This window comes from Berghia stephanieae, chromosome 4 (assembly GCF_034508935.2).
Source record: "Berghia stephanieae isolate SIO BIC M18660-M18661 chromosome 4, UCSD_Bste_1.3, whole genome shotgun sequence".
Lineage (NCBI taxonomy): Eukaryota > Metazoa > Mollusca > Gastropoda > Nudibranchia > Aeolidiidae > Berghia > Berghia stephanieae.
In genome coordinates this window covers 75,980,731-76,001,441 of record NC_088363.1, presented here as the reverse complement: position 1 = coordinate 76,001,441, position 20,711 = coordinate 75,980,731, and the positions used below count along the sequence as shown (strand labels likewise).

The 20,711-nt window shown below is 33.4% G+C and overlaps 1 protein-coding gene across 1 annotated transcript in view; it reads right to left on the bottom strand.

Moving 5' to 3' along the window:
- The window catches only part of LOC144971846 (5'-3' exoribonuclease 1-like), a 72,767-nt gene that overhangs the window by 34,954 nt on the left and 17,102 nt on the right, over positions 1–20,711 (bottom strand). The window contains exons 12-25 of the mRNA XM_078912922.1: positions 19,184–19,232; positions 18,098–18,118; positions 14,154–14,280; positions 12,142–12,231; positions 10,613–10,769; positions 10,180–10,299; positions 9,502–9,671; positions 8,689–8,815; positions 7,542–7,631; positions 7,169–7,272; positions 6,157–6,273; positions 5,753–5,827; positions 2,910–2,997; positions 1,508–1,621 (exon numbers count right to left, since the gene is read on the bottom strand). Coding sequence (XP_078769048.1) covers positions 1,508–1,621; positions 2,910–2,997; positions 5,753–5,827; positions 6,157–6,273; positions 7,169–7,272; positions 7,542–7,631; positions 8,689–8,815; positions 9,502–9,671; positions 10,180–10,299; positions 10,613–10,769; positions 12,142–12,231; positions 14,154–14,280; positions 18,098–18,118; positions 19,184–19,232 — 1,449 coding nt within the window. The remainder of the gene's footprint in view (positions 1–1,507; positions 1,622–2,909; positions 2,998–5,752; positions 5,828–6,156; positions 6,274–7,168; positions 7,273–7,541; positions 7,632–8,688; positions 8,816–9,501; positions 9,672–10,179; positions 10,300–10,612; positions 10,770–12,141; positions 12,232–14,153; positions 14,281–18,097; positions 18,119–19,183; positions 19,233–20,711) is intronic.

Genomic DNA, 20,711 nt, shown 5'->3' with positions numbered 1-20,711 from the left:
ACTGGCTGTTTGTATGGAGAGAAAGGGGGGGGGGGGCTAGGAGAAGGAGAGAAAGAGAATGAGTATGTGTGCGAGGATGAGAGAGAGAGATAAGTGTAAGAGGGGACAAAGATTAGACAATGAGAGAAAAAATGAGAAGGAGATAGAGAGAGAAGAGAGAAAAGAGTTAGGGGGGGGGGAGTAGAGGGAGAGAGAGAAAAAATGAAAAAAAGGAGATATAGAGAGAAGAATATAGAGAAAGAGAGTGGGAGGGGGGGGGGGTAGAGGGAGAGAGAAATAAATAGATAGAAAGAGAGAGAGAGAGAGATCCTATCTACTAATTTGAGCATCTAACATTATCGTTGGAAATGGCCAGTTCACTGTTTGTCAATAAACAATAAAAAACATGAAAGCCGAAAATCGTTACTTAACTTCTACCTATCTTAAGGATTAATTTGGAGACCCAAAAAAAGTAATTTAATTGAAGCAACACATAATTTCAGGAGTGTGCTTATCCCCCGTCAATTGATAAACAAACGCACTCGGTCGGGTGCCGCCATCTTGGATTTTTATGCCGATGTTGCTAGGTCGTGTTTGAAGAAAGATTTAAACACAATTCTTGACTTTGAAGTCAGCAAATGTCCTACACATGTTGAATTAACTTATATTTTATGATATCATGAAAAAACAAATTAGGATTTCATGGTGTAAAAAATTAACAGAGATCTGTTCTGACATGGAGTTTCAAAATGAGGTCATTCTCAATATTCTCATTCTTGTCCAAGTCATCGGAGATAATAAAACATCATCATTTATATAAAAGATAGAATTAAATGTAAAATTGATTTAATAAAAGCCAAATTAAAATACTTACCTAGTGATTCTTTTAAAAATTTGTTGAGTTCATATCCATTTTAGGAATTGAATAACACAAAGACACTTCACTTGACTGAGACTCAACTGAGACAACGATGCTAGGCACGCAGGAATCAAAAGTGAAAATGGAATGCTCGCGTTGTGTTGATGTTTGGAACTCCAGCGGGTGGTACAAATCTCGGAAACCATCGAGATTTAGATATTATAAAGAAAAAATGTTTCCAATCACGTTGTTATTGGTATCATTAGAAAGAGCTTCTAATTCCCTTTCTAATAATGCTATTTGTAACACGATCCAACAAAATTACTAGTAGCGTTGGCGGTTAAAAAATGGTTACCCATAAAATTTCGGTTATTCGCCGCGATAAAAAAACGCATTATGTCATGCTCTTTACAAGGGTCTAATAAACTATTTTTGCAAGAAAAATTATCAATTCTGACATGTTTTAGAAGGAGAATAGATAAGCTTTTCAGTGATATAATTTTAATCCCTGTACCTTAAATAGAAATATAGATTGCTTCAAGTGAAATTGGTTGAAAATTAGAGATTTTCAGGCCCGTTACACAGAAATGGACTGGATTGGGATACCTACTTTAATCCTATTTCAAAACTTAAAAATATATATACAAGTTCCTCACATAACATACTAACCTTTCCTTGAGCACCATAGTGTGGTGTTCCCAGCATGAAAATGGTTGCATCTATGGGGAAGACCTCATCCAATGTCTTGAATGTCGTATGACCCGACTCTTTGATTTGCAGTTCCTGTTTATAAGAATGAATGCATGGTAATATTAAAAACTATTTACTTTAAAATTCTATATACTCTTGCTTGAATCCACTGCCTCTTTTAAAGTTACAACTGGAAATAGTTTCTCCATAATCCTTTGACTAAAAGTACTAGGCTGGACAGAAAAGTCTTGACGCCTATTGAATATCTCTGATTGTATTGAACTCACTAGTATAAACTATATATCAAAATGTGAGTAATTAATTCTTCTATCAGGTCACAGAATTTTCTTTAGCTGCTATTTCTTGATTCTGAACCCCTACTCCAACATGTCGGTCAAAGAAATCACACAAAAAATTAATGCGGTAAACAGCGTGCCGCAACTGAGTTCCTCACTGCAGAGAGAGATGTGCACCGGTAAACATTCATAAACGACTGAAACTTGTTTATGGTTACTCGTGTGTTGGTATTAAACAGCTCAAAGGTGGGTTAAGCTCTTTACTGGAACTGATGCTGTCTCCACCAACATTAATGAGTAGGCTCGCAGTGACCGTCCACAAAGTGCATCAACCGCAGCAAATCAACAAAAAGAATTTACAAACTTAATCGAGCTAATCGCTGAATAAAACAATCAGACATTTCACAGAGTCTTGGAATTTCATAGGGAAGAGTTGGATATATTGTTTGAGAAATCCTGAGTTACAGAAAGATATGAGCCCGTAAGATACCGAGAATGCTCACACAAACGCATGATCACATTTAACTTCTCAGAGACACTTCAAGAGGGAAAATTTTGGCAGTGATGGCGAGGTGACATGACAGTGTCAAAGTTTGCAGCGTTAATTCCTCTTCGATGCAATGCAATAACTGGTTCATCGTTGGCGGCTGTGTGTTGATGCAAATGGTGACTATGTAAAACTTTTAAATGATTAACCGAAAGGACATAAACTAAGCTTTGTTTTGATACCTTTGTCAATTTTGTATCTATTATAATATTGAAAATCCAAGTACCGTGACTTTTCAGGGTACCCTTGTTTTATTATTACAAGTAATGTCCATATATTATTAGTGGGAATAGTAGTAGTAGTAGTAGTAGTAGTAGTAGAAGAAAAAGTAGTTATAAAAACAAATGATAGTAATGAGTATAATGTAGAATATTCTTATTGTGCCACTTCTCTCATATGATAAAGCACTAGTCAAATTACGATTATACATAAACCATGAAAATAACAACAACAACAACAACAACAGCAGCAGTCACCTGACAAAACAAACATGATGTATTTATCAATAGACATGAAACAGTAAATTGTGAAGACGAACCTTTGTGGTGAGCTGGTAAACAAAAGGAGTGGGCTGTGATGCAAACTGTTTGTCCAAAGTGATGGCGCCGGTTGGACCGTAAGTATATCTGGTGATTTCAATCAATAAAATGATCAACCAATTTGACAATTATTGATTCTCGGACAGTTAAGCAATGAGAAGATTTAGATTTTGAGTCAAAAAGTTTCCTATCTTTAAAAAAAATTCATTATTTAATTTTTTGTTTATATTGATTCCTTATTCTTAAATTTTACCAATAACCTTAAAAATAAAAAAAATATCAATTTCACAGAAAGCTAGCTGTTACATGTTCAGCATTATAACAAAAGTATGGGAGGTACTTTTGTTCAACGATGTTAACATATGGTTCATCTGTTGCAGTAATAATAATTTTGTAATTTTGTAGTGGTCGTGGCAATGACGACAGTGGTGATGAAGGAGGATGAGGATGAGAAGGAGGAGGAGCAGAAAAAGGAAGAGACATGGAAGGCATAGTTCACATGGAATTTCTTGAGCAAGGGCAAACAATGAACTTTGAACAATATGTTTCAACTCTACGATCCCTCAAAAATAGACTCGCACGGACTCGAGGTGGTAGAGATTCCATATTGCAACATCACAATGCGTGACACAGCCGTTTAAATAGGGCCCAAACTTTCACTTTAGTTACTTCTTCCCTCACTGGCTACCATCGAGTAATGTAAACAATCCACCGTCAGCCACAGTGATAACAGCTGTCAAGACGGGGTGCATTGGCAATAAATTATGTCTGCAGGTAAATCTCATCGCTTTGAATTTCTCTCAGGCAGAGAGTAGTAGAAATCTCATCAAAATACTCAAATTTCTCAGCCCATTGTGGACGCAGCATCTTTTTCATAATTTTAAAACATATATGGATTCAAAGACCAGCTTTTCCTCTACAAGACGCAATTATTTTTATTTACATCATTAAATGATAAGCTTGTGTTTTGCTCTTTTGAATAATCAGAGTTTTTTATGAAATAAATATTAAAATTATAAGTTTAAGAAATATTTAAAAATTCAAAATATCAAACCAACACTTTTTACCATCAAGTGTGAAGGATCAGAGAAAAGTAGATAAAATTATCTTTCATATGATATATACTTTATTATGTAGATTCAGGGATTTAAGAATAGAGGGTGTGGAAAGGAATCTCAATAATTATTTTTGTTACCAACAAAGAGGAGAATATTTCATTATATTTTAGAAACCCAATAATAAAACTAGATAGTGATGATAAGAGACATTTTTTTAGTTTGATTTCATTGAATTTAAGCGGAAATTTTAGATATTTCTTAAATTTACTTATTTAAGTTCTGTTCAGGTTATGGAAAGACACACTGAAGACGGTCATCACACCAGTACAAATGAAATATGTCGAATTTGTTGTGAAAGAGTACAGAGCCGTGCTGAGAGGATTAAAACACTCTAGACGTTATCTGCAATTGACTATACATATAAACGTGAAATTCTGATATATTTAAATATTTCAATTTGCGAGAAATGTATCTCACTGATACATAATTTAAAGAAATGCGATGCAGGTATTGATACCTTTGGTTCTGTGAGAAAACTCTGAACAAGAAACAATACTTAATGAGGTGAATATGATCCTTATCTTTCACCAGTGATGTGCTATATGCAGTCTATATGGCACACAAATTAAAAGAGGTGCAAGTCAAGTACATAAAAAAAAGTAATGGGCATGGATATCTCAAAAATAAGGTTATGAAAATTATAAGAACTCTTTAAGATTTTCTTAGTGGTTTTGATGGTCTTTAAATGAATGTCCTTATATAACAATTTTTAATGGAATTCTTATAATTCGTTGATTCTGGGATAAATATAAGTGAATCACATTTGACTATGTTACTGGTTTATTAAAAAATTTCTATTAATACAATGCTGTGATTGGATTTCAATTTTACCTTACTCAAAATCCTGACTTTTACGTACAGGTGACCTGATATCTCAAAAACGCCTTAATCTACTGGTATAAAATTTATATGTCTACATTCTACAGATATTCAACATCATTTCCATTACTTTTGTTTTAAAATCTTAAGTGTTGAACATGTTAAAATGTTCTCTTAAAAATTTTAATTCACTTAAATTTAAGTATCAATTTCATGGGTTATCCCTCTTGCTTTTTAACACCATCATAATTATGATTAAATAATCAATAAAAACTCTGTTAATAAACTGTTCGGTAGTATAAAAACATTTTTGCTACACTTAATAACGGCAATACTACATTAGTTTGAAATTCAGAAAAAATCGATCAAAACGGCGAAAAAATTGTCTCCCTCTCTCAGTGTAAAGCTATGACTCATCATCACTAGACTGGCTAGATTTACCTGGCGAACTAAACTGAAAGCGATAAACGCCTGTGGTGACCACACACTAGACGTCAATCTCAAGATGCATTAATTTGGTTCAAACTTTCGACCCTATAGCACCTCGCATATAGTCCGAATCTTGTCCCATCTGACCATATCTTGCTCCCTGAGCTCAAGAAGTATCTTAAAGGAAACCGTTATAACAGTGATTTGGAAGCAGGGGTAGATGTACGTCGATAGTCCAGAGCTAAATCACAGGGATTCTTTGCTGATGGCAAGCACCAACTAGTTTGGCATTGGCAGCTCTGTGTTTCTCGTTTAGATGATTATGTGGAAAAATCAATGGTAGGATACGAGATTCTAAGCTTTCTTTTTATGTATTATGTTTGTATGTGCTTTAAAAACAAAACGGTACTTATATATCAGCCCGCCCTTGTACTATAAAATAGCAATTTAAAAAACAAAGCTCTCTGCAAACTTACGTTCTTCCGGTCATGGGGCTGGCATAGACCACAATCTCTGTTTTACCCACATCTATGGCAAAGCGGTCTTTGTGTCTAGAAATGTAAACATGAAATAAGTTTGATTTAAAAAAAAAAAACAAAAAAAAACATGTATACAACATGGACCCACTGAATGGGGCATCATCTATACATTTTTTTAAATTTTCCAAACTTAAGGAATGAATTATGTTATAACACAGAAATCAGAAAACATAGTGTCCCTTACATCCTTAAGTTGTAATGAGCTTTCCTTCAGTAGATACATTCTACAAATAAATGGTGGAAGTGGAATATGTATCTACAAGTTTCCACTCATTTTTAACACACTGGAAAAAAAATTTTAAAAATAACAAAGAAGTAATTAAAAAAAGAACATACTGTACCTTTCTTTGATCGCATTGGCTTCTGATGCAACTGTTGCAGCTTCAAGATCACCAAGTGGCCTGCGGTTGAAGCTTACAGATGCAGCATTCTTTCCAGTCTCTACTAAGAGTTCAATTCTATGAATGAAACAAACTCTTTATATAAATTCATTTTCTTAACAATAGATAAAAATAATACCAAAGTAAAAATATTATCAAATGAATAAAAATCAAATTTAAAGCATTAAGAGTTTTTGAAAAATCAGTGATGATACTCACAAAAAGTCAAAAAGGAGGAAAAGTCTCGGAAAAACGGAAAACTCACCTAGAACATTCTTGCACCACAGAAAGTAGGCAGGATGACTTCTTTTGAGTACAATTTTAAAACGCCCGGAGTCCAGTAAAAGGAGGAAATTTTTTACATATATATATTTTTTTTTTTTAAAGGAGGTATTTTTTAAAGATTTATTATATAAAAAAAAAGTAAAAGGAGGAAATGAAGGAAATATCCGCGGATCGAGGATCTGAGGAGGAAAACCGAGGAAAGGAAAGAAAACCGCGGATTTCCGCGGATCCGCGGAAAAGTATCATCACTGAAAAATAATGATTCAAAGCACTGTCAGCAAATCCTACAATTCAATAAAAAGATAAACATTAAAATGACATTGCTCTTTAGAAAATACAACTAGTTCAAAACTCATATGAAAATATGAAATTTCTGGGGGTTAAAAGCATTGAGCATTTGTTTGTTGTTTTTTATTTTGTTTGTTTGCTTTTTTTTTCAATTAATTACAATTAATATCCTTTCTTGGCACCGTAACGGAATATATATAATTTGTCAAACTAAGGTCCAATGTAAACAGGAATTGCCAATGTTCCCTAAGTGAATAAATTGGGATTTAATAATTATTGAACAAATTATTCCAAATGTTGACTTCCTTTGGTCTACTTATCATGGCATCAGTAGCTAATTTAATGTCATTTCTAACTACAATCACTTTATTTTTGTCTTCATAAGCAATACAGTACATACCTGAAAGATTCGTTGGCAATAGAAGTTACCCGTGCCTCGTGTAAATGTGGCCAACCAACAAAGATTGTTTTACCCAAGATTTCGTCTGCTAACTGTTCAAGCCGCTGATGGTTCAAAAGTTGGAAAAGAACAAGGGGATAAATGACCATAGGAAAAGAAAGAGCTAACATATATTAAAGTTGTAGTCATTAATTTCAGACATATGGCCAGTGTGCGGGTAAATAAAAGATGTCAGATGAGGACTTTCAAAAAAATGTTAGAAGCCTTCATCATGACTCTTTAAACTGTCCTTCTCAATTAAAGTACAGCTTGGCTTTCTAAATATGGCTATAATTTATTCTAATAAGTCTTGGTGATAAAAATAAAAACTTACAACATCTGGCTTGCTGTCAATGAGAAGGACCACACTTTTGTTGCGGCTGATTTGCTGAAAGACTTTAACTCCTATAGCTTTGAGTTCATGCTAGAAGAGGATATAATAATAATAATAATAATAATAATAATAATAATAATAATAATATAATAATAATAATAATAATAATAATAATAATAATAATAATAAAATAATAATAACAATAAAAAAAAAAGAAGAAGAAGAAGAAGAAGAAGAAGAAGAAGAAGAAGAAGAAGAAGAAGAAGAAGAAGAAGAAGAAGAAGAAGAAGAAGAGAAGAAGAAGAAGAAGAAGAGAAGAAGAAGAAGAAGAAGAAGAAGAAGAAGAAGAAGAAGAAGAAGAAGAAGAAGAAGAAGAAGAAGAAGAAGAAGAAGAAGAAGAAGAAGAAAAAGAAGGCAGATGGGAAGAGAAAGCGGGGGAGACCCAAAGAAACCTGGCGAAGGACCATGGAAAAAGAACAAAAGGAAGCATGTGTCTGGTGGATGCCCTATGTGCCTCAAAGAAGAAGAATAGTAATGCACAGCGTAACTCATTCCACCATATGCAGACTGTGAACACATTATATGACATTTAAGATTTGTTTGTTCTTGATCGTTTAATGTTGATTGCAGCATATGAGGTTATATAAATTAAAATGGTGAAGTCTGACTAAAGAGTCATTCAAACACAGATGTACCTAGTTATTACTTTACATTTATTTAGATTTCAAAGAGCAAAATAAAATTATAAAAAACATATCATCATATTGTGCGGCTATGTGGTCTTGTGATATGACACTCGCTTTCGGATCGGAAGGTCCTGGGTTCAAGCCTCGCGCTCGCCGCATAGTTGAGTCCATGGCAAAGGCTCTTTACTCACATTCTCTCACCGTACTCAGGTGTAAAATGAGTACCTGGCTGTTAACAGCGTTGTCTTTGTCCGGAAAATTGTAATATCGCGTAACAGGCGCCAAATCCCGCCCTACATGTTAAATATTGCTGTTGACCAGGGACTCCTTGTAAATCGCTTTGAGCACATTTAGTGGATATTGCGCTATATAAAGCTCAATTATATTTTTATCAAGCTGACTACTAAATATCTTTATTCACAACAGTAAAATTTGAATTACAGCTATAAATTGAAACTCACAGTGTGTGGTATATGCCTGAGTGATGGAAAACCAGGAAAGTACTCATTGAGGTCTACATTATCCCCCAACCCCTTTTTCAGCAATTTGCTTTCAATGCGGAAGAAATTCTTCTCAATATGGGTGCACCTGGTGGATAAGTCAACATCAATAAATCATTTCAATAACATATTAATACTATTCTTAAACTCCATGATTCAATAATAATAATAATAATAATAATAATAATAATAATAATAATAATAATAATAATAATAATATAATAAAAAATAATAATAATAATAATAAAAATAATAATAATAATAATAAAATAATACTAATCATTTGAATATTGTCTTAAAAACCTATGATGTTTGATTATTTAAAAATCTGCAAGAGAATAATTTCACGATGGTCCAAGGTGCATATGTAAGCAGTTTTGGTAACCTAACTCAATTATGGGCTTGTTTTAAGATTGTAATGGAATCATTTTTGCGTTTTAATGGAAATATTCCCAAACCACCAAAAATGATCCCGTAACAATTGGAATGGAAAAGATTACAAAAGTCAAATGGCATTGTGTTTTAGGTTTTAAATTCTTGACACTTCTAAAAGATAGTGAATATACAAAATGCCATTTAAAGATGACCTTGAATGAAAAACATAACCTTACATTTTATAGTGCTTATATTTATTTTAGTAAATACATCAGATATTCAAGTCTATGAAATTATAATTAACATTGCAATTCACAAGGTTGGCCTTACAGTCTATAAAAAAAACAAAAAATTTAAAAAGGACTTCCATATCGTAATAACAACTGTAAATGTTCATACTTGGTTCTATTTGTATGGATGTCGGGGCAAGTTCCAGGCAATGTTGAAGGGTAGAATCCCATGTTTGCAGAGGTGTATTTGTACAAATTATGGGGACCATGGGCATTTCGAGATCGCTCTTCTCTGGTAAGTAGATGTTCTCTTGACGCCATGGCAGACAGCAGTTTTTCCTGTCGACGAATATGAAGAAATATATCCAATTGGAAATTTGGTTAAGAAATAAATTATATTTCAATATTATGGAAAATAACAAATCTGACCAACTGCAATGCACCACAACAATGGAAGAAAAAAATTGCCGATGGCATTAAAAATCAATTGTATAGTGAGAAAGAAATAGGAATAAAGAAAACATCACAAACCTATGTATCAGACAAGCAAATTTTCTAAATCATAAAGTAAAAGCTTATTTGCCAAAAATTATCAAAACTTATGGGACTGGCCTGGCTAGCAAATAGCTAGCAGTCTCATTTGACAGCTGGATCCTTCCAATATCTTCTTCTTCTTCTTTTCCCTCTTGGTGTCTTTATGGCTGAAGGTCCATCTGATATCTTTAATCTTTTTAAAAAAATTAAAATTGAAGGAAAAATTCTATATGCTAATGCACAAGTAAATAATTTTGAAGATAAACAAAATTGAATATGAATAATTTTCTTTAAAAAATAATTAAAAGAATACCTCCTCTATAAAAGGAATTAGTACTACAGCTTCCCAACTTTGCTGTTTCCCATTCAGATCAAATTCAAAATTCACTGGGTAAAAGTGTAACACAGGAGAACTTGACTCAGTCATCAGAGGCTGAAAAATATAAGAAGTAAATTTTTAAACTAATTTGTCGTCATCAAAAACAAACCAAAAAGAAAAGAACGAAATTTATAAAATAATGAGTAAATAAATGGATGGAATGAATGAATGAATAAAAAATATTTAAAAGATTTTTTATCAAAAATTTTGGTCTACACTACAATTCAAACCTGGAGCTAAAAAATCTGAATTTGGCCAAATTTGAATCCCAGTATATATCCACGGCGGATCTATTCAGACAAATTTATGAATTGTAACACAATAAAATCTGTGATTCTTCATAAGAAAAACTGTGTTTCTCCCTAACCTGAAGAGATGGTGGGATTAAATCTTTGCTGGCTGCAGGCAACACAGCCATCAATTGCTGAAAGGGCAAGAAAGGAGTTGAAAGGTCAAACTCGATCTTCATGTCTTGGAACCCTTGAATGTCACTGATGTATGGTGAGTAGTGATGAGGATAGAACCTGTAAAAAAAGTTTTCACTATATTAGATACTAATTCACAAAGCTTGACTTAAGCATCTTACAGGCATCCTACCTCAATTTCAAATTTCAGGGATATTTTATGGATAAAACCTCAAATTTCAGGAACAAGACGCCGTACAAAAGTAAAGTCTTAAAAGATAGCAAGAGCATGTCGTTACAATGGTGCCAGTGGTAATTATAAGTAGTAACTAATCTGCTGGAAACAAAAGAAGTATCCTCACTCACTGGTTTAAAATACAATATGACTTGGATAACTCCTCAAGATAACAATATCACTGGTGAGAATAACTGACCACAAAAAAAGAGGAAATATGTTTTTTCGATGTTGATGACATGGTGGTTGTGGTGGTGGTTGTAGTAGTGGTGGCAGGGGTGATGATGTGGTGATGGATGTTGTAGGGACAATGTGTTTGTGGTGGTTGTCGTAGTGGTGGTAGAAATGATGATGTGGTAGTGGGGATGATTATATGGTGGTGTTGGTGGTTGTAGTTATGGTGGTAGAGATGATGTGGAGGTGGTTGTTGTAGTAATGGTGGTGGTAAAGATAATGGTGTGGTGGTGGTGGTGGTTGTTGTAGTAGTAGTGGCAGAAATGAAGTGGTAGTGGTGGTGGCTGTAGTTGTGGTGGTAGAGATGATGATGTGGTAGTTTCCGGGACAAAAAGTAACTTTCCGTAGTTTCCGGGACAGCCATTATTTTTTTCAAATTTCCAGGACAAATACGGAAATTCCGGGACGGTATGCAGGCCTGGTCTTAGCAATTCACTTTGTTTACTTAAACTGGATCATACCATTCAAACTTTACTATTTGAACTTTTAGACAACATAACAGAAAAAAACAAAAACGGAATGAAATATTCAATTCATTATTACACTATATAATCACAAATCATTGCAAAAATAAAACTTTATGCTCCTAAACTACAAAAAGACACCCCCCCCCCCCCCCAAAAAAAATAAAAAATAAAAATAGACCAAGAGAAACAAATATTGTTTTTTAAATTTTCAATGAGACAATAGGTTTTCCCTCTTTTAGTTTGGCATACATGATCCTTTAAATAACTCACAACATATTGAATATCAGACATTGCCCAAACATTCAACTTAAATCTAACTTTTTTTGCCAGGCCAGTATTATAACTATCTACAAATCGATTAACTGATAATAGCATTAATTCTAATTTCATGCAGCTGTAGAAGAAAAGGATGGTCAGCAAATAAAATACAAGTATAGAATTCTTGCATGCCAAAGTTATATTAATTGACTAATCAAATGCAAGTCTCAACTGGTGGCGAAACAGAAAAAAATACAATCTTATCATCGTATTAATGTAAATAATTAAATATACTTACCAACTCCAAGATGGAACACCCTCAAAGTAGTACAACAAAATCCATTGGAGAGCAAGTACATAACCTTCAGATAGCTCTTGCAACTGTTGCCTAAAGGAGGAAGAAAAGTGAGCACAATACTTTCAGTTTTCCCTATTCCTTATATCCACAATAACTGGTAGAGCACTCACCTCACACACACAAAGGGACTGTGGTCGATCCCTGGTACAGATGAGATTTTTTCTGACCCATCTGTCCACCCAGCAGTGATTGGGTTGTGGGTCTGTTAGATATGGCAGAACATACTTTGCGATAGACTAGCATCTATCCAAAGGATAGCAAGCAATTGCTATTGTCTGTTTCAAGCTATAGAAACCGGGATAAACTCTAACTCCATGAGCCTCTTGGCTTTGAAGAACCACTTTATATCCGCAATTCTAAAACCTCTCTGTATCTAGATAGATAAATATCTATTTTCTTTCAATTTGGAAATTCTTAATATTGGTACACAACAGTTACTTTGTTAACAAGACAGAATGAAATGGAGTTAAGGCTTTCAATCTTGAAATCACCCACCATCCTGTGTGGCGAGGTGACTCAGTAAATAAAATAAAAAATTCTCTTTATTCATCCCCAAGGGGAAATTTGTCTTTAGGGTCTATTCCAAGGGAAGACTGGAATAGCCCAGGCATCAGCCACAGAGCAGCGCCCAAAGTGAGCTAGGGCGAGGTGACTTGCTCAAGGCCGCACAACGCAGCGGCGGATGATTGAACCTTTCGGGTGGGAAGCAAAGACCGTACAACTGAGCCATGCTGCCCCTCGTGGTACAGTATCTCATTTTGTCACAAAATTCAACCAATGACAAGCATGATCAGTAGTCGGATGGGTGGCAGTGATCACAGAAATTCAAATTGTGTACTTGGGTAAGCACTTTACACCCATTACCCAACTCGACTAAAGTATGAATGAGTACTTGACTACATGCAGTGACGGACATTGTAAGTATTGGTAGTACAAAAAGTGCAGAGCGACTTGTTCTGTATGAAAAGGAAAAATGGTTCCTTATGGCCTGCAAGGGAATTCAATAAAACAATGTGAAGTACATTGAGCATGGTTAATCCATGGAAATGTTTGATATAAACGTTCATATCTAATTATACCATTTACTTTCTTATTCATCAATTAAAAAACAGAGATGATGGTTATGGGTGTCCTGTCAATACATGCATTCACTTTAAAAACTGATTGTGAAATATAGCTCTAATCAATTTCAACAAGTGCTTTTCTTTAATCAGCGTCATAAAGAAAAAAAATATCAAAAGAATAAATAAATTAACAAAAAGAAGATCAGTAATGAAAAAAGAAAAGAGAACCTACATAAAATGATAAAAGAAAAAAAAAAAAAGAATACACTGATTGCCCCTTTTTTCTACAGCTTCTTGACAGTGATGAAAACACTCTTGTACTCTTTGTTGTGTAAACTACATTTAGCCTTCATTAATTTTCAAGTTCTTTTAATAATTCAAAATGCTCACTTAAGTTGAACATTCCAAATCCAGAAAAAAATTCCATAATTCTGACCAAAAAAAAATAAAAAATTCCCTATATTCATCCCAGAGGGGAAATTATTCTCTAGGGTCTATTCCAAGGGGAGACTGGAATAACCCAGGCGTCAGCCACAGTGCAGCGCCGCAAATTGAGCTAGGGCGAGTTGGCTTGCTCAAGGCCACACAGCGCAATGGTGGGTGATCAAACTCTGTACTTTTCGGGTACGAAGCAAAGTCCGTACCGCTGAGCCACGCTGACAATTGCTGGGGATTAATTTGGATGATGAAGCTATTAATGTAATGATAATTATTGACAAATTATGAGCTGAGCCCAAATTGAGTCCACTTTTTGGAATTTTAAAGATATTCTATGCAGATTTTAAAATGGTTTCACTCTCCAAAAGTTTTTCTGGGCGAATCATTATTAGTGATAATTTATATCCCAAAATGTTTTGTACATTTTTCCCTTAGAAGAAGTCCACTTACGGGCCAACAAAAGGTAGGCCTATTTTAGACATGTAATAGTCTTTTTTATGCTGACTAAACTCCTCTTCCATGGTATCAAAGTCTTCATCTGAATCTTCATCAGGCACATAAGTTTTTTCCTCCAATTCTGCAAAAATATCAAAATGAAATATATATTCCATAGATTAACTTTGTTTTTCCAAATTAATAATAAACATAAATGTTCCAAATATAAAAAGAAAATAATTGCAGCCAATCTGAAAAATAAAATTTATGAAAATAAGAAAAAAGAAAAAAAGAGGCTGTCGAGGAATTACAAATGGTGGAAGAGGACATCTGGGCTATGAAGAACCTAAAGTCAAAATGTCTATGGCTTCTGAGGAATGAAAAATGACAGTAAGATTAATTGCCATCCACGTGTAGGAAATAACTGGGGGCAATAAATAAATAAATACATAGACAAAAAGATAAATAAATAAATAAATGAATAAATAAACAAAGAGAAAAATATATAATTCAATTAAAAAAATATAAAGAGATTAGTCTTTCATAAAATTTTAGGCAATGTACAATCAATCTTAATCAGATTATCCCAAGTTCTTTCTTTGTTAACCCTATATGTGACCTAACATCTCAAATCGGTATTACATCAGTGGGAAGCAGATGTTATAGGCCGAATCTTAGACAAGAAAGGATCAATTGTAGGTTTTGTCACTTTGAGAGACTAAATCTACAGCCCAACATAAAACATATAAAAGTAAACCAAGTCACATAGCCTTGACAATATTTTAAAAATTTATCATTTAAAGCATCCTGATATAATACCGATTTGAGACAATGTCACATGTCCCCCCCCCCCCCTCCCTGTTGTTTAGATCTAATGATGGTCAGATAGATGAAATATTATTTGCTTATAAACTTTAAATTAAATTTATTAAAAAATAAAACATATAAAGAAAACAAAAACTTGTCGAATATCAAGAATGACAATTATTGACATCAGTCAGGTCTTTGCCTGAATCAACTTATTAAAAAGAATATTAGATATTTAGTTAGCATGGCCAAGAAAATGAAAATGATGAGTTAAATTATGCCAATAACGGCAACCCAATAGTAAATGGCTGGTTTAAAGCGTCACTGAGCACGAATGTGGAGGTTGAGCATTATATAAGTAAATTATCATTATTTAGGACTAGGAGATGGTGTTTAACAGAACAGTGTTCGATGGCTATCTCTTAAAACTTGTGAGGCTTTACATCAGATCACAGACAAATAAACATTAAATCTGTATATTTTGTTTTAAAAATCTGAACTTGAACTTGAAAAAAATCTGAATCAAACTAAAATACAAGATCTTTATTCTCATTTCTATAAAATTGTCACTTTAAAATAGATGCAGTGTTATTCAATTTGGTCATATATCGATATCTGAGGAGACTGTAGCAAAAGAATGTTTTCGTAACACTCACCACAAAAATACTGCAACATTAAGTTATTTTTAAAAACTATGGGGAAAAAAAATTCGTTTTCATCAGTTTCTTTGGGTTAAATTATAAAAAATAATTTTTAAAAACTGACAACCAAGAGAATAGCAGAAATAGTTTCTCAAATTTTCAAAAAGATGAGGACAAACTAAATACTTTGTGTCCATACTTTTTTGACACTTTTGAAAGCTATAACTACTCAAATTTTGATACTAAATCATCACTTTACATCCAAATCAAATTTGGCCCACAAAATAAATCTGAATAAATAGCAGGTCAGAGAAAATATTTTAAAAAACTAGCAATGATCCTGCCCTCCGATTATGGGATTATAAAGTTTCCTATGAACTTGTCAGCGCAAAATGAATCTTTTTAATCCAATATTTTGTTATGAACGATTTATTATATTTATCCTTTAATCACCATCATCACCCTGTAGCTGGCAGGAATAATAAATACACGAATAGCTTAAACGACAACAAATGTTAATACATACAGCTGATAGTTATAGTTATGACGATATTCAAGTTAACAAAAGGAATAGACAATGGTGCTGAATGGACTGGGAGAGAGAGGAACGGGAGGAGGGGAGTGGTTGAACAAAGTTAAAATTTGGGTATTCCAAATTATGATTGACCAGCTTGTTTCTTACGTCATGTCAATCCTATTTATAGTTATAGAAAAATACGTTTTGAATGCATTTAGATGAAATTTCAACAAAAAAATCTGTCAAACCCTCACGACATTCATTTAATCTATAAAATATAAGCAGGTGAGATGAACATGAGGGTGGAGAAGAATAAGGCAAATAAGAATTAGAACAAGAATAGGCATTAGCAGGCAAGGAGGAATAAGAAGAAGAAGAAGAAGAAGAAGAAGAAGAAGAAGAAGAAGAAGAAACCGTGAGTACAATTGTCATGTGACTCTTGGTATTATTTATCAGTGATGATAATGGCAATTTGTCAAAAAGGATGAAAATATATCAGTCCATCTGTCAAACATAAAGTATAGTTTCGTATATCATATTACTACGACTAGTGTACATCTATTCAGAATAGTAGAGAAATAACTTACTTTACGTAAATTTTTAATGAATTGTCCTTTCCTTAAAACGACTTTTTTAAAATACCTTCTATTCAAGAGATTTAAACTCAACTTTTGGTCAAAAGACCTGAAAGTATTTGGTTTTACTTGTTTTATCTTTGTTACGGATCTTACAAATAAGATTAAAGTATATTTAATAAATTAAAACTCTAAAACATAGTAAACACAAAGGTAAAAAGAGTGAACTAAGTTGAGCATCCCTTATAATTGTACCAGATTAATTTCATCTCTCCATAACCAGATGACGTTTATAAAGTTAACATGAAGATTGATAGAAAAATGGTTGAGAGAGATATATGGATAAGGGAGAGAGAGAAAGAGAGAGAGAGAGAGAGAGAGAGAGAGAGAGAGAGAGAGAGAGAGAGAGAGAGAGAGAGAGAGAGAGAGAGAGAGAGAGAGAGAGAGAGAGAGAAGATAATTTAATTTATGGGGAATTTTATTCTAATTAGGGGGAAGTTATAACAATAATCTTTTTTAACTTTACTACCACTCTTGACCTACTTACAAATAAAATCTCGACTCATTTCCCCCACCCAAACCTCCTTTCTTTTCAACCATCAATTGCCTTGTCTCACTTTTGACATCTGGCACCAGTTTGCCTAAACTATCACCAAAATTCATTCAACTGAGCACAGGTGTCAAAGACATGATGGTCATTTTTTCCCCGGATCCACCACTTGACCTGAGCTTTTATCAGAGGAAAATTTTTGACACTGCCAAAATCAAGGGAGAATTCCGCGGATCAGCGGAAGATTATCATCACTGATTAATATTTGAAAAAAAAAAAAACAACAAAACAGTCAGCTCATAGATATATACCAGCCTAAATATCCATAGGAGAAATATAAATCCATTGAACAAAGTGTAATGTCCAAGTGACCAAACTCCCCCACTCAAAAAAAAATGCTCAGACTTACATCCTTGAAAACTAAAAAAATTGTAGTTGCAGAGGAAAAAACAGCAGTCACTGGAACATACTTCACAAATTAAAAACTTACATTTAGCCGAATTAAATATGGCTGTGAAACCCTTACTAGATCCTTTACCTTTTAACATGTTGCATTGGATCAAAATGCCCATTTAGTAATGCAGTTGAAACCAAAAACCCATATTTCTACTAATTTTTCGTGGTCATAGGCAGGCCTGAAAATGACTCTTAGAGGGTTTGTCATGGATAGCCTAGATTATAATGCAATGTTTAACTCACTCCAAAATCAAACCTTTTCGTTGGAAAAAAAAAAAAGACAGTGGGAAAGATTATTTCGTTCCATTTTCCCTAAAAGTCCATTGTATGTTTAAAAACCATGTAATCTTTTTCCAGTATGGAGTTAATTACACAAACCATCATAAAATTAGGACGACACATCATTTTCTTACCAGCCAACCTGTTAAAAAAGTCTGTAACATAATTTTCCATTGCAAGAAAATTAAAAAGGAAATAAAAAGACAAGAATAAAGTTATGAAAGGAGATATGATATTACGGTGGGTGTCAGATGAATTTGATAAAATAATATTAATAATAATGGAAATTTTAAGGGAAACAAAATAAAAATAATGGAAATGACAAAACCAACACACAAAAAAACAGGCATGCCACTTATTTAGAGCAATAAAACATTCTCTCTTCCAATCAGAAGAAAATGTCAGTGCAAGACAAATATATCAACATTGCTTGGACGATAATTTGAATAAAAGTATTTTGTAAATTAATAGAAATAACCAAACAAAATGAAGGGAAACCAATGAAAAATGCGAGGTAACCTCAACTGGAATCATATTAAAAGGGCTAATATTGAAGATGAGTACTTTGTTAGCTTTCAGCCTTTTGATTTGATTTGATTAATCATTGACGGTGGTCTGCTTTTGCATGTTGAAAATCAACATCTCTACCTTAAGTGATGATGGAAATTAGTGCATCATCTTCAGGTTGTTGTTGGGTAAAATGCACTTTGAAACAGATTTCCCTTCTTGATAATTTCACATTTTCACTGACTGTCTATTTTTCATGGATATCATTGGCTTATAATTGTTTCCGTAATTGCAATTCTATTAATGACTGCATCTGTATATCTGTATTGATATTAAGAAAAAAAAAAGAAAAAGTTCGTCAGAGCCATTAGGCCCATGGAACTGGAGTTTATCCCAGTTTCTTTCGGGTGAAATGGACAAAAGCAATTGCTTGCTACCCTTTGGATGTGATGCAAAGTATGTTCCACCAGATCTTACAGACCCTGCAGGGTGGACAGGGGGGTTTCAGAAAATAATCTCGACTTCACGCCGAATTTGAGCTAATGGGACCTCCCACGATTGATATACTAAATAGTTAATTACTAATGTCATAGGGGGAAATAAGGGACAGAGGTGCAATGTTATGATGTCAATTTATCAATGCCCCACTGTAATTTATTCACAATGCAAACTCAGAGAATTATCAGATTGAGTAAGAATAAAGTTAAACAAACCTATCTCATCTTGACTGAGGAATCGAATATCATCTCCACCAAATCTGGGCTGTTCAAAGAGAAAATTTTTAAAATAAGGGAAAGAGAAAATAAATTTAAGCATTTTGACACCCTTTCCTCTCATCTTTTACAACAGACATCCACCATTTTTGTAAGAGTAAAAGTCTGATCTGCTTTTCCAAATCTTGTGACAGCTAAAATCATAGAATTGATTGAAACTGATCACCACACGAAAGAGCATATTTCTCTGTTGTTTTTATATCATGCACTCTGGACTGCTATTGGCTATATGAGAAGCATACTGTAGTAATTTTATCTTTATGTTTTCTTTTTCATTATTTTCCTCGAGTCTTTTTTTTTTTAATAACAAATAATTGTCATTTGTTTGGAACAAAGTCCAAATTTACATTTTCAAAAAAAGACAACAAAACAAAACAGTGAAGCTCATATAAAAAATATAATCAGTGAATGATGTCAATGCCTGCCTGTCTATCTCTATGTAGTTTAGTATACGGACAACAATAAATTTATCATAACTAGCATTTGCCTATTACCATAAGTTATCAGTTTACAAATTCACTTGCACCATTGATATTACACACCGTTATTGGTTGTTACTAACTCTACTGTGTTCAACATTAATAAAAATTAAACATATGCTTGAACATTAGAAAATAAATCTGGACACTATTTTTGTTTGTTTGTTTGTTTCTTTAGGTCTCTTCCAACACAATTGAGGTTATATGAGAGACCGCTGAAACAAAAAAAAAAAACAAGCAATCTAACAAAAATAGTCCGAATGTAAATCAAAATCATAACCTAAAGATATCATAAGCTAAATTATAAATAACCAAGAACAAACAGGCAGAAGATTTACAGAAAAAAAAATATCCCCTGTCAAAAATACAATCACAAACCAAAGAAGCAGGATAGGCTAGTAAAGAGAAGAAGAAACGACATCACTATCGGACCGTACACCCATGCGAACATCATAGGTATATGATTCAAGGGTGATGCTCCCATCCAACCACCCGCTCTGGACACTATAATTCTGCACAATAGTAATATAATTAATTACATTTCTTAACAATTCAAGATGGAACAATGAAATAAACAAGATTTCATGAGATTATAACAACCATTTGTCTTAGTCGGCTGGGAACTGAAAGCAGGTTCGAATCAGACCATCATGAACCCCCTCATTAAAAAAAATATATACTCTATGACTGTGTTTTTTTCATATTTCCAAACGAAAACTCATCTTTCATTCAGAATGATAATTTACCCGTATATGTTACAGCTTAAGAGATGAACCAAGGGCGAGACTGTCATTTCACAGTTCAAAACGTGTTCAGTGCTCTTAACAGGTGAAAGTCAAAAAGTAAGAAAATTTTTGAAAACAGCTGTCAAATTGAGACAACTGAAGCACTTCCCATTCATGAAATATTCAAACAAAACTAAGTTAAACAAACTAAAATAAAAGATAAAAAATAATAATAGAAAAAAAAATTTCCCCAATTTTTTTGTC